Here is a 15,480-nt window from a genome sequence, read left to right on the forward strand (position 1 = left end):
ATGTGCTAAGTCTAGCATGGCTGGAGCCAGAATGGTTTGAGGTGTTAAAACCAAAACTCTCTGACAAGCTGCTGGAATAAACTCCATTGCTTGGCTTTCTGTTTTAGCTACATTTTATACTGGGTTAACTTTCTGTTCTGAGTGTGCACTAAGATGGAAAGCTACTGTAAGAATCTGACCAGGTTCCAAAGCACAACCATGACTCCAGCAGCGCAATGAGACTGTATTCTACATATGTGCCTAATACTAACTGGAAACCTTTGTTAGAGACCTCTACAACACCCATTTCAGGGAACTATTCCAACGTATAACGTTTAGCCGCACAAACTGTTAACTCTTTTCTGGAGTTGCCCGGGGGAGCGGGAAGCCCAGCCACACATCCTCAATTCCTGATTGGGAGTGAGGCTGGCTCTTCTGCCTGGGAGCTGAGGGAGAAGCTGAGTGGGATGACAGCCTATTCCACCAAGTCAAGTTAAAGAAGTGGAGATCTTGGCAGAATGGCAGCTTGAGGTCAGGTTCATTCAAGAGTTCAGAAAGCTGAGACCCCAGGATGGGACAAAGCCTCAGAAAACTGTTAAGTGAAAGTGGCTACTATTATTTCAGCACTGGCCAAGAACAAATTGAAATGGCTGGTAATAAGAATGATGGCTCAATGCAGAGATTTCAAGTTATGCCACTGCTTGCACTCCCCAGCCTCTCCTTGCTCCTAGGACCCTGGCCAGAGTCAACACCCTCATGGGTCTCCTAAGGTCATGTTAGTTCCTGGAAGTCATCTCCTAAGTGAGGGGTTCCAGGTAAGCCAGAGGTATACGTGAGGGGGAGCAAGTCCATCATACACACACCACTCCTCTCCACTGAGCACGGCACACACAAGTGGACACTATGAAAGCACCCACAGACTGCACTATGAACTACTCTCTTCTGAGATGGCCCACACAGCACCCGAAGTATTGCCTATATTTCCTGTGCAACTAGCAAACTGTATAGTATGGAAATAAAACGTGATCTTCCCTCTTTTTGTATAATTCTAAATTAAAAGGAGTTTTATTTTACCAGTAAATTAATTCAGATTTTCTATTTCTTTGTTTGTATAACCTTTTCTTCATATCATAGGACTTGTACTTGCGTAGGAATATAGTATACCATACCTTCCTCAACAAGCATGCACCATGTATGTATATGCATCACGTTATCCTCTCCTGAGCTAGTCTCCAGGGCTGTGTGTTATATGTGGGAGCACCTTATTCATGTGGGTGCATTATATGCACATATACGGTAATCACTATAACTCTTGAACTACTTATTTCAGGGACAAAAGTGAAATTAATATAATTTTTATTGCTAATTTAAAGCAAATTTGCTCTGTGTTTGTATTTAATTTTGAGTTGAAAATGAAGCTTGCACTAATGCAAACATCAAGATGCATTCCCAGGTTTTAGTAGAAATAATGGTAAAAAAAAAAACTAATTAAAAGATAAGCAGATGGGAATTTAATCTCTTTAATTTAAAATCTCTTAGCTGGGATGCCTCATTAGAGGGCTATCATAAAAACAAGCTGTAAACATTCTCAATAATTAAACATGAATAGATGATCTATGGTAAAACTCAGCCCTGAGGCCATATATGCTTAAATACACCAAACCACATTTGCATTTGATTCTTTCTTGTTATTTGATTAGCTCCATCCCTGAATGAAATGTACCTGTCTATCTCATTGTCTTGCTGTTCTACTTCACCCATGAACCATATTTAAAAATATTTCCTCTCATAAATGGGCAAGTGTTCACTGTTACCAATGCCACAGGCAACTTACACTACAGAAAGTTATTGTCAATAATGCTGTTGGCTTGGTTTTTATGAAGATTAGATTGTTCATCAGAATCTTTTCTATCACATCACTGTAAGAGAAAGGGATTTTAGAGCACCTATTGAATACTGATAAAATAATTTTACTTAAAAAAATCATCTCAATTTAATCTCTGTACTTAACCTACTCAACAAAGGCAGTTTACGCTTAAGCTCTAAATAATTTTTGAACAAGAAAGAGTATTCATGAACACCCTAAAATGTCTAAACGAAGCTGCTGTTTTGTGAGGTAGGAGAAAACACCAGGCTGGGAGTCAGAAGATGAGGGTCACCCCTCTACCACTGGGATCTTGGGTGAGAAACTTTCCTCATTTCTAGAATTCTAAAATGAGGACTTGGATTAGTGGAGTGTTACGCTATCATTCAGTTAAATTTTATTCGGGTCCTAAACTTTCTTCAGAAAGGGCAAAGATAGCAGCTGATCTATTTTGTTGTATGCTAGAAATAACAGCAACAAAAACCATGATATGAGATAGTCAGGTAAATAAATAATGTATGATCCTCCTCAAATCCCTCAGGCTTTTTAGTTCTCTTCCTATCAAGTCTGTTACATCTGAAATATTGATCATTTAAAATAGTTACAGTTTGAAATTAGGACAATTACCTGCTGGAGGGGTAAGCAAAAACAATGGAGAGGGCGGAACTCACTCATGCCAAAAACAATGCTTGGCTCCTGGCATATTGTAAGAATTTATAATTCCTTCCCAAGAGGGGTCTCTTTCAACTAATTAGTCATTTAGGTAGTATTTCTGAAAGTGTTATCTTTTTCTGTACGTTGAATTAAGCGTAATTAAAATATTTCATATCAGAAGTTTTACTACCACAATAGGATTTTATACAGTCTCGGTATTTCTGACTGAAATACTCAATAATCCCCTACTGCTTCTCAATTTGCTTTCTAAACCAAAGAAGGAGGGGTCTATGTTAGCCTCTGGGGCTAGTCTACTGACATTCTTAATGGCTGCCTTTCAATCAAGCTCAAGAATTTGGCCTCCCCTTCATTTTATTTTTACTTAAGAAGACAGCAGAGTTAATTGGATTTAAGTCTTGTTTTCAGGTTTTCTTTCTCTCTTTAGCAAGCTTCTCAAGTTCTGGCTGCAAAGTGAGCTTTCTGGCTAGGGAAAATGATTTACAGGTGAGTGAAGATGGGAGTGAGGGTGGTGAGGTGGTGGTGACATTTTGAGTTTTCTTTCAAGTTTCAAACTCAGGCTCTGAAGAGATGATCAGATGGGCCTAGAATCTTCCACCAGATTGAAGTGATTTAATGTGTAGCCTGGGATTTAGTGGCTGAGGAGGGAGGGAGTGGTACCTGGGAATAATACACACAAGTGTGTGTGGTGGTGTGTGCGCATGTGTGTGGAGATGAGCGATACTAAGTGCTGGTTTTATTAATTAACTCTAACCACTTGATTGCCAACCTGACTGACAGAAGGGCTGGCTTATATGTCATCAATCCAGAAAAAGACAAAGGGAATATAAACTAGTTGACAATGAAAAGACAATTTCAAGTGAGAAAAAAAAGAAGGGGTTGGGGGAGGCAAGGAATAAGAGAAGTATTCTCACTGACTTTTCTGGAAAATGTTTTTCTTTTTCAGTGTGAGGGGAATTACATGAACGAGAGGATGTCAACATCATACTCCCACCACAGCACAGCTTATGCCAAAGACATGTCTGACCGCCATCTGAATAACTGCTATTTTTAAAAAGCTATCAACCACAGAAGGAAGACAGGTACTGGCAAAATGCTGCCTTCTCAGATATATGGACTCCACACGGAACTGAATATTTACAACCTGGATAGAAATTAAAAAAAAAAAAGCAATTCAGTTATTTATCCAGGGATCTGAAAGACTCAATGTTTCAAATCCCTACTTTCAAACCAGGGCCATTTAATACAATCGAATCCTGGTCAGGACCAGTTAGTGCTAGATTTTTACATCCTGGGCCACCACACATGCAGGCTGAAGACACGGCACGTCCCGTGTGATTATAGTCATTTAACTTTTAAGAACGTGCTAAATCAGAACGGAATTAAATTTTTTCTCATACAATATTTAATGCAACTACATTAAACATTTCTTCACCCTTACCATAAGTATTTAAGGGCGCAACAGACGCAACTGTCTTTCACAGAAACACGGGTCACTGGAGATGGAGATACAAGGTGTGTGCTCTGAAGTCACCAGAAAGCACGTGGTCACCACAGTACAGATGCCAAGGGTTTCTGACCTGATTACAAATAAGGAGTCATATAAGAAATGGCTTTATTAGAAAAAAATGTAGTGTACATGTGGCTAATGTCTATTATCTACACGCCCCTTGGCTATTTTATAGTTAAAATCTGATACAGAGTTTGAATTTCTTTCTTTAAGAAGTTAGTGGCATAGCTTCCTATTCTGATATGTGACTTGGGGAAGGAGTTATCGTTATATCATAGACACCCTTTAAATTTTTTTTTTGCATAATTACAATTAATATCGATCAGTAGTTTAGCACTGACACAAAAATGTGGAGGAAATTATTTAGGTAGTGTTTTATGTGTAAGACATCACACTTCCAATCCAAGTAGCAGGCATAGTTATGCCGTTTACATCGTTTTTAAAAAGTCTTTAATTACCACTTAAGTCCTGCGGCATTACCTAGCAGTAGTTAAATTAATATGATAATCTGTCGTCTAACAAAACCTCGGAATGAAGTTTTCTTTTCTCCTTTTTTTTTCCTGTTAGATGTGCAATTCCAAGCAAATGTGCAGTATGCAGTATTGATTTCGTCTCTTTTTAAACTCCTTCAAGTCTGTTCCATTACACTGAGACAACCACATCAAGATAGAGTCTGTCATAGGATTCCCTGAAGCACAGAATGAGGAGAAGACTGAGCAAACACGACCCGGGAAGGCACCAGTTGAACCAAGACAATTCTGTAAGACAAAAACATGCCGTTTTAAACATTCTCATAACACCAGCTGAACACCACCTGTTTACTGGGAGTCACTGCTCTGCATTCAGACGCACTTATAATGAATGCATCCAAGAAGGCCCAGAGACCAGCTTTCAATAAACAGTGACAGCCCAGAGGCCAAGCGATGCATGTAATATATTAGAGAGCTTTCATGTGGAATATTTTTAATCAGTGTTGCTAATAACATTTCGTCAATTTAATCCACCTTGACTTTGGTGACAAAATAAATCTAACCAAAGGGGGAGGAAAATCGACCACCTTTAAATGCTAGTTGGTTAATTATTTTTTAAGCGTCCTCTATCATCATCACTCTTAGTCCTGTTGAGAAATCTGACAGAGAGAAGCGCCAAAGAAGAATCAACTCAGTTTTGAGACAATGCTTTTCTATCTTTGAAGAGGAATAATACTCAGCAAAAATACCAAGTGTTAATCGCTGTGAAACAGATTAGAAAATACACAGACAAGAAAATGAAAACAAAAAAAATCTAATTCTACTCCCAGGTAACACACTGGCTATTTTGATTTATTATCTAATTTTTTTTTCTCCTTTGACCAGCATAAGCGATTATACATGATGCCAATTAATGGAATACCCACAAGAATAATCTAAACCAGCAATTCCGCTGCTGTTAGAGTCAATGTTATCAAGAACAGGCTGCTTCACTGTGAGTGAATGGACATGGTGATGGGAAATCTGGCAACGATTATAGGTGGTGGTTGCACAACATAGTTAATGTATCTGACATCACTAAATAGTGCACCTAAAAATTTGATGCTATATATATAAGGAAAAAAAAAAACAAAAACAAACCCGAAGAAAATGCTCCTACAAAAATCTACAGGACAGTCCTCAAACTCAAGGACACTCAAGCCAAGTATCTATTCAGCCCCTCTGCCACAAACCTCTCCACCAGTCACCTTGAGGCTGTGAGTGCAGAAGTGAGCAACTCTTTGGCATAAAGAGCTTGGAGGGGGCTGGACAATTTCTAGAGTTTTATTATCCACTTAGTAGTTTCAATTAAAAAAACAACAAATAAACAAGGCAAACAATTCCCTGGTACCATCTTTTGTGTGTGTGTGTGTGGGGGGGCTATTTTAGGTTTATATTTTACCTTTGTACTCCTACAGAATATTAATATTGCCTTAATCTTGAAAAATCATCCCAAAGATTTCCACATTGCTGCCTTAGTGTAATCCATAATTCATGTGGCTAAAAGAGCAATTTATGCTCAGGAATGGAAATCAGAAACCCTACCAGTAAGGAAAGGTGCTGAAATAGATCTTTTTTTCTTCTTGAAATAAGCTCATGAAAACAGCCTCCCCACTTCTCAATTTCTTCTACATTTAAAATCAGACATGCTATTCTATAGCATGCCACAAAGACTTATATTTCAATGGTATTTTCATGCAAAGTCTGTTCTCTGTAGGTTGAACATAATCTAAACACTCAGAAAGGCTGTCATCTCTGGGATCCTGTCTTTATTCTGGTATTCTTGAAATGACAACCCAGGCATTTTCTGCTTTTGTATTAACCACATAACCCCTGGATTGCTACTGATAATTTTAACAGGCAGAAAGCAGTGGTGGAAAAAGTGAGGGGGGGAAAAAACCCCAACAACCCTAGGAAACATAGACAACAGCATACTAAAAGAATGAAAAGGAGCATTCTGACTTTGAGGTAGAATTTTCAGCAATGTATAATAGAAGGTATGGTACTTGACAAAACAATCTACAACAATGACATGTTCAAAATCTCAAGGATTGTATTTTACAGGAGCTAAAAAACACATGTAGTAATAATAAACTTATCTCTTTTGTCCTTACACCAAGGAATTTGTCAAGTATTGCCAAAGCAGGCTTTTTATTTTATCAAAGTTATAAAATTATTCTATCTGGGTTCAGATAGAGCCTTTAACAATAATGCCTAATAGCTCTTCACTGTCAAGGTTTATTGACGTGCTTCCACTGTGCGCCTCCCCCTGAAAAGCCAAAAGTACCTCTCAGTAAATTAATTTGGCTCCATCAACTGCATGTGCTCTTTAAACCTATTTGTCTTTTAAAAAAGCAAAAGGTCAAAGGCAAGGAAACCACTACATGTTTTCATCTGAAACCCATGAACATAAAACATAGCTTAGGTGCCCCAAGAACCAGCAAATGACTTCAAAGGAAACTGAACCTACCATCTCGATCCACAAAGTTTCCTTATTCTTATCTAAAGTTTCATCTCACTTTGGACATGTTGCAAGGAGGTCCTTGGAGAGGAATGTCATGCTTGGGAGGATGGAGGGACAGCAAAGGAGAGGAAGACCCTCGATGAGATGGATTGATTCAGTGACTGGAGTAATAGGGTAGGTGTGTCAGAGACGATGAGGTTGGCTCAGGATAGAGCAGGGTTCAGAGCTGTGGTACATAGGGTCACTATGAGTTGCAAGCAACTCGACTGCACATAACAATGACAACAACATCCTTTTTAAGGGCATTCTAGTGACCTAGTGAATAAGGAGTTATGCTGCCAATCAGACATATAGTTTAAATCCACTAGCTGCTCCATGGGATAAAGATGGGCAAATTCCTCCCATGTAATTTAAAGCACTGTAAGGTCAGCTACAAGTCACTTCTGACTCAATGGCACACAATGACAACAACAACATCATTTTTATCCTTAAAGTTAGTCCAACATGGCATTCAGGAGCAAAGATTTCAAAAATTACTACATAAGTTGGGAGAGACTGGAGAGCATTATGCTGAGTGAACTAACTCAGTCTCATAAGGATAAATACTGCATGTTGTTGTTGTTAAGTGCCGTCGAGTCACAGGCGACTTATAGCGACCCTATGAAGGAAAGTCCTCGACGCTTGGGTGCCTTTCATCCTCTCTCCAGGTTCATAGGGTTTCCGGAGGCAAGTGGATGCCACTCCTCCTTCCAGAAATACGGCATAGAACCATTATTATAAAAACAGAAGGATAACTAGGTCTGAAGGTGGGAAGAAAGGAGGGGTAAGGGTGGGCAGGGGGGAAATCACAGGGTCCCACAATTTGGTGGTGGGGGTGGTAGTAAAAGACACGGGAAGTATCTGCTGGGGATCTGCAAAGACAGGGTAATGATGGGCATGGTTTAATGGTGACTGATTTTATAACACATAATTAATGAAATGATTGAATGAAACACAATGTGAATGAAGAATAGTACGAAACAATGTACATGAACTTTGCATGCAAACCAATATAAAATTTTAAAAAATAAATAAATATACTACAGCTTTCTAACTTTCTTTCCCTTGGTTTTTCTCTAGAGGAAATGTGATGCCACTGTCTAAGATAAGCCTCCATCATCTCTGCCTGGACTCCTGCTGGCTCTACAGAGATACCGCCCTGGGGGCTGGGCACTCTCTGGGCCGGTTTGTGGTGCAGGCCACATTTAATTCAGTGAACTGGGCTCTCTGCCGTGATGCCTTGTTGGGACTGATCTAATGAGGATTATGGCCATCCTCTCAAGCGCTTCTTCAGGCAGTGCGATTATACTTTGCTCCTCATCTTTGTGTTCAACGATACCAGGTTTAGGCTTCTCTAGTGCTTCTTTGGGTCCAGCTGCCATCCTCCCAAAGCAACCTCTACGTTCTTCAATGAGTTAGCAAAAATGATGGATAAGAATATTATCTTGATTCTGACTCAAAGCAAGAAGCCAGGTGACACCATGGTTGTATTTTAAAGCCCTGTCCCTACCTTCCGCCTTAGCTACTAAGTAGATCTTACCATCACGTTGTCTTATTTCATCTCTCAGATCTGATCCCTGTGCTGAGAACCTCCTAGTCCAAGGGGAAAACTGATGCCAAGACATACAGACATCTTCAAGGAATGGGAGACCCACAGATGCTGAAAACTTCTTACAGCTGTCACCTCTTACAGCTTAGGAACTTTATGTTCTGATTGTTAAAGACACCGACTTGTGGTGTTTTTGTTATAGCAGCAGTAGATGACTAAGACAGCTGAGTATCCTTATTGATGTCTTTCCTCCTTTTACACAAGTGGATTAGATGCCAAGAGATCATATGTAAGGGATATACTGGGGAATAAAATTAACTGGCATCGACTGTTGTGGTCTGTAATACTGGGAGGAGAAAGATCAATGCCCAGTAGATATGAAAACAAGAGGCATCTACTAGGCTGCATGGCCCACTTAGTAAATCTATGCCCGCCAACTGGAACATTGTTTCTATCACCCCAGGGGCACAAGATGCCTTACTGGGCAGAAGAGAGGCAGAAACCTCTTCATTTCAACTGAAACCGAAGACACAATTTGTGACACAACTGAAGTGGATTAAATATGACATGTTTGTTCGACGAGTCTATTTAAAAAAACAACAACAAAACCAAAACAACAAAAAACCCTCGGGTCTCTAAACTAATTGGAGGTAAAAGTCTTCCTCTAACATACGCTGAGATAACACCTCCCCCTAATGGAACCACACTCCTGCAGGAGGACAACAAAAAAGAGAGAGTGGGAATGGATGCTGCTCCACAGGATCAGTGTAACTCTGATCAAATGTAACAAAGGTGAAACCTATGTTATTTTCATTACTGACAGAAAAAAATCTACTTTGTTATTATATTGTTGTTGTGAACCATAGAGTTGGAGCGACCTATAGATGACCCTCCGGTGGGTTTTCAGAGGCAGTTACTTGCACAGGACGAGACTGCCCATCCCTTCTCCCGCTGAGCAGCTGGTGGCCTCGAACTGTGTGTCTTTGGGACTGCAGAGCAGTTTCTTGCCACTAGGCCACCAGAGCCTATTAAGGAATGAATTAATACATCATTCTAATACTTTCTTGCCATTAGGCAAAAGGGCTAGCCAAGAGTGTACAGGGCAGATTCTGTTCATCAGCTTTGAAGAAGTCCAGGAGGTTAGATGGTTATTATTTAAAATATAAACCTGTTGGAAAGTTTCTTATAAATAATTAGGCTTCCGGGTTATCCCATTTCTGCACTTGAATTTTACAAAGTATTCAAACTTACTGGTATCTGAAGAATAATAGTAAAGAGAACAATGATCAAAAAAGGTGGTAATTATATATTAAGATGATGGAATAAAATTGGATCTAAACTTTGGTTTGAAAGTTTAAAACTCGAAGTAAACTTCTTGTACTATCAAGTCAATCTGACTCACAGAGCCCGCTTATGCTACAGAATGGAATGCTGTCTGCTCTGGGCTGGCCTGGAAGTGTTGCTAGTTTGAGCCCACTGTAGGTTCAGCCTCTGGATCAATCCATATCACAGGTCTTCCTCTTTCCTGCTGCCCCTCTCTCCAGGGCACTGTCCCTCAGCCATCCCTCCTACCAATAAGTTCAACAGACATGACACAGAATGTCACCATCCTTGCTTCAAAGGAGCAGCCTGGCTGTACTTCTTCCAGGGTAGATTTGTTTGTTTTCCTAAAAGATCACAGTATATTCTTCACCAACAACATGATTCAAAGATACTGACTCTTCTCTGGCCTTCCCTATTCACCGTGCAGCTTTTTTATGCATCTGAAGAGATCAGATCCACTGTGCTTTGGTTAAGATTCACCTTAGTCTTCAAAGATGCACTTGGAAGTGGCATCTTCATTTCTAAACATTCTAAAAAGTTCTTTTTCAGCAAAGCGTCCTCTGGTTTCTTGACTGCTATTTCTCCAGTGTTGACTGGGGTACCAACATCATAGTAACAGGGTGAAGACTGAAATTTTTGAAGATTTCCTCTGACTTGCAGGGAGCCCCAGGGGCACACCCCTCAGACGGCTGCACCACTAACACAAACGCTGTACTTCTCTACTGGTTTGTATCCACTAGGTGCTCCATGGAGAAAGTTGGGTGATCTCTGGTGTGATTTACAGCTTTGGAAATCTGTGGAAGGATCATGCTCTGGGTTGGTTCCAACTCTATGGCAATGAAGGGCCTGGCGACTGGTCCAAATGTGAGGACTGTGTTTTACTTTGACATATAATCCATACTGGAGGCTGTATGTAGTCTCTCATCTTCATGAGTAAGTGCTTCAAATTGTCTCCACTTTCAAACAAGCGTTGTTGGAGTATTCTTATCTTGATGCCATGTTCACCTTCATATAGTACAGCTTCTCAGATTTTTGTTGTTATTGTTCAGCACAGATTGATAAATGTGGCAAAAAGATACAACTGTGATGCCCAAGTTTTCTAATATTTAACCAAAAAGCATCCCCTTGTTCTGTTCAAATGATCGCCTTTTGGTGGAAGATCTGGTTCTGCCTGAACATAACTAAGTATTCTGGAATTCACATTCCTTGCTATGTGATCCACAATTTACTATGATCCACACAGTCAGACGTCTTTATACAGTCAGTAAAACACACGTAAGCATCTTTCTGGTATTCTCTGCTTTCAGCCAATGTCCATGCTTGTTTTTAATATTATCTTTAGAAAAATTCTGTGATTATCAATAATATGGTTCTAGAATTTCTGCATTCCTTTGGGTCATCTTTCTTTGGAACAGGCATGCAAATGGATTGCCTGTAGTTTGCTGGCCAGGCAGCTGTCCTCCAAACTTTTTGCTACGGCCACTAGCCATACGTGGCCACTTCCTAGCCCTATGCAGTCACTTATAATTAACTAAGTTGAAACCCGGCTTCTTAGTTGTGGCTAGCACCGGACCCTTTTATTGAAATAGCTCAAGTGGTATTTTCGCAACCCTGAAGTTTTGTGTGGGTTTTTTTGCCAGTGGTTTCAATATAACTTCTTCCTTCAATATCATTGATTCTTGATAACATGCTCCCTCAGGAAACAATAAAACTTTGACCAGTTCTTTTTGGCACAGTGACCCGATGTATTCCTTTCATCTTCTTTCAATGTTTGCTGTGTTCAATTTTTACCCCCATAGAATCCTTTAATACTGAAACTCGAGGACTGAATTTTTTTTTCAGTTCTTTCCGTTTGAATTTTACTATTACAGAAAGTTGCTATTGTTGTCTTGTTGAGAATAAACACAGCAAAACGTACACAAATTCAAAAGTTTCTAAATATACCATGCAGTGACACTGATTACATTTTTTGAGTTGTGCAACCATTCTCACCTCCTTTTCTGAGTTGTTCCTCCCTCTTTAGAATTAATTCACTGTCCTCCAATGTTATTACATAGAAAGTGCTTAAGTATAAACTATCCACTCTATACTCCTCTTGGGTCATCTTCTCCCATCCCATCCTAAGGTTTGGCACTACATATAAATACCTGAAGGTAATTTCCACTCTATGTTAAGACAAAAGATTCTAAGGATTTTTTTTTTTTTAAAAAACTTATCAACCAAGCTCAGCAGTGGCTGCACATTAGAATTACTTGGGTGGCTGGGTGCATCCCAAGTTAATTAAATCTGAAATTCTGAGAGTGAGTATGGATTAGATCAGCTTAAAAGTACTTCAAGAAACACAAACGGGGATATTTCCTCTTACTGGCACAGGAAGGCTCAAGTAAAGGAATTTACCTTATTGAGAATGTGCTACATAAACTTGCAGACATCAGTGTCACAAACCTTTCTTAAAACATATTTAGGTAGTAAAAGAAAAAAAAAATCATATTCTTACCTGTATGATAAAATGTGAGAAAAAACAGAAGTACTCCCATGAACATATTACTTAAAAAAGTGACAACTCCACAAGTAATTCCTTCTGGAACTGGGTAGACGGTTTCCACAAAAAGCTCAAAAAATATAGGTACACTGCTATTCAAGAACACTCCCAGGAGAATACAGGAGGCGTACAATGTCACTAAAATAAAAACACAAACATTTTAGTTCACAGTAGCAGCAGTGAGTCACAGCAGAGAATCTTCTGGGTGCTTTCTTTCACAGGTATCAAATGTGGCATTTCATTCTTTTTCCATGGTAGCTGGTAAAGTCCGACAGAGCAGCACACATGTGTCAGCTCTTTTCTTTGCTCAGACCGCTTGGAGTCAGTAGACAAATGTTTTGTTGCTGGGTGATTACCAGCTTATCTGCTTTATCTTTTCCATAGATTGTGCCAAAAGACAAAAATAATCTTATCAGTTAAGTATAATTAAAAGAATTCATTCCCCATTAGTCACAGACCTGGAACACAGAGGATAAACTATAGCCCTTTATTTGAAATGTAAGGCCTCTCAAAAAGAAAAAAAAAATACACATCTCAAAATATATCGAAGATATTAAATGTTACGGAAAATGCCATAATTTTAAAGAAATGAGTTAATATATCTCTCAAATACAACCCAAATATTATTCAGTATGTAATTTCTGGAAAAAAAAAATCTTAGAATTAGTCATCAATTTTGAAGTGAGTTTTCTATTAATAGTTTTAAAACTAACAAATTATATAATTAAGAGTTATATTTTATATACACACACACACACACACACACACACACACATAGTTATGTGCTCTCGAATCCCCTGCAACTCATAGCGACCCTATGTACCACAGCCTTAACCTTTGCTCTATCCTGTGCCAATCTCACTGTCTCTGACACACCTACCCCTATTACCCCAGTGACTAAATAATCCACCTCACAGAGGGTCTTCCTATCCTGCGCTGTCCCTCTACCCTCCAAAGCATGACATCCCTCTCCAAGGCCTGGTCCCTCCTTGCAACATGTCCAAAGAATGTCAGACAAAGCTTCAGAATCCTTTCCTCCAAGCAGCAGCCTGGTTTCACCCTCTTTAGGATGAACATGTTCATTTTCTTAGCAGTCCATGGTATATTCAATACTCTTCTCCAACACCAAAGCTCAAAGGTATCAACTGTCTTTCTATTATCCCTAGTCATTGCTCAGCTCTCTGATGCATAGCAAGTGATTGTACCGACCATGCATCAGGCACACCGCAGTCTCCAGACTGACATCACTGCTCTTCAGTACTTTAGAGAGGTCCCTAACAGCAGGCTTTCCCCATCTCAATAAGTCTTTTAATTTTCTGGCTGCTGGTGCCAAGAGTGCTGATTGTGGAGCCAAGCAAATAAAGCTGTTAACAATCTCGATCTCTTCAAATGGGCTAATCTCGCTCGGCATTTCTTAAGGTCAAGGAACTGAAGAACAAATTCAAACCTTGAGTTGCAATAATTATGGATGATTTGGGCAGAATATGGAATGATCCAGAAAGTATTAAAAGAGGATGGAAAGAGCATATAGAGCCATTGTACCAAAAGGAATTGGCGGATGCAGAAGAATTTAATGAAACAACATATGAGCAAGACCCTACAGTGATGAAGGAAGAAGTTCAAGCTGCTTTGAAAAAAGTGGCAAAAAATAAGGCCCCAAGAATAGATGGCATACCAATTGACTTATTTCAACTAACAGATGCTGCCCTAGATGTGCTCACCAAATTGTGTCAAGAAATCTGGAGAACAACCACTTGGCCAGCTGACTGGAAAAGACCTGTATTTGTTCCCATTCCAAAGAAAGGTGATTCAACAGAGTGTGGAAGTTATCGAACAATATCATTGATATCATATGCAAGCAAGATTCTGCTGAAGATTATAAAAAAATGACTGGAACAGCACATCAACAGAGAACTGCCAGAACTGCAACTGCAGGCTGGGTTTAGAAGGGGTTGTGGTACTAGAGTATGGAGATTATATAGATAGATATAGATATAGATACAGATATAGATACAGATATAGATACAGATATAGATATAGATACAGATACAGATATAGATATAAATACAGAGATAGAGATATAGAGATATATATATCTCTATATCTAACATTAGCTACAATATCCCTAGTACCATGACCCCTTCTAAAAAAATTATATTTAAGAGTTACAGAAACTTGTTATGACCCCCTATGAACTCCATTCTGTCGTGAAATCTGTTAAATAACGATCCTAAAATACCTAAGTAAATGAATCCCACTTCAAAGGACTTTATTATTGCCACCATCTTAATTTGAAAATGAAAACAAAACCAGCCAGATAAAAATGACACCCTGTTTAGGAAGCTAAAACACATTCCTTAAGGCCTGATATAATGATGGGAGTTGTGAGTCACTGCTGAACCAATTCCTTCTGCTAATTATGAGTGAAATGCAATATGAGTTTAAGATTATAAGGAAAATGTTTTTATTAAAAATAATTATGAAAAGGAAGAAATCTTACATGGGTCATTCAGAAAGCTATCAGTCGCACGTCAGTTCATCAGCCCGTGTGGGGACTGGTATGTCTCTGTGCTGTGGAAGCTGTGCCATCAGCACTTGAAATCCTAGCAGGGTCACCCACAGAGGAAAGATTTCTCTGGAGTTTTCCAACTAACACAGTAGGGAGAAGGATCTGATGACTTCTAAAAAACTGGCCAATGAAAATTTCATGAATATGAGTTAGATCAATGATGCAATCACTTGTTATGCATCAGAGAGTTGGACAATGACCAAGGAGGATAGGAGAATTGATGCCTTTGAGCTGTGGTGTTGGAGAACAGTACTGAGTGTACCATGGACTGCTAGGAAAACAAACAGATTTGTCCTGAAAAGGGTTAAACCGGGTGGCTGCTTGGAGGCAAGGATTCTGAGGCTCCATCTAACATACTTTGGACATGTTGTGAGGAGAGACCGGTCCTTGGAGAGGGACATCATGCTTGGGAGGGTGGTGGAGGGACGGCGCAGAAGGGGAAGACCTCTATGAGGTGGAT

At 39.5% G+C, this 15,480-nt stretch overlaps 1 protein-coding gene across 1 annotated transcript in view; it reads right to left on the reverse strand.

Annotated features, from left to right (window-relative positions):
• Positions 1-4,106: 4,106 nt before the first annotated feature.
• The window catches only part of DIRC2 (disrupted in renal carcinoma 2), a 107,920-nt gene continuing 96,546 nt past the window's right edge, over positions 4,107-15,480 (reverse strand). Inside the window, exons 8-9 of the mRNA XM_006884232.1 lie at positions 12,407-12,589; positions 4,107-4,783 (exon numbers count right to left, since the gene is read on the reverse strand). Coding sequence (XP_006884294.1) covers positions 4,668-4,783; positions 12,407-12,589 — 299 coding nt within the window. The 3' untranslated portion in view covers positions 4,107-4,667. The remainder of the gene's footprint in view (positions 4,784-12,406; positions 12,590-15,480) is intronic.

Source organism: Elephantulus edwardii, unplaced genomic scaffold (assembly GCF_000299155.1).
Source record: "Elephantulus edwardii isolate Elephantulus edwardi_28Jun2011 unplaced genomic scaffold, EleEdw1.0 scaffold00032, whole genome shotgun sequence".
Lineage (NCBI taxonomy): Eukaryota > Metazoa > Chordata > Mammalia > Macroscelidea > Macroscelididae > Elephantulus > Elephantulus edwardii.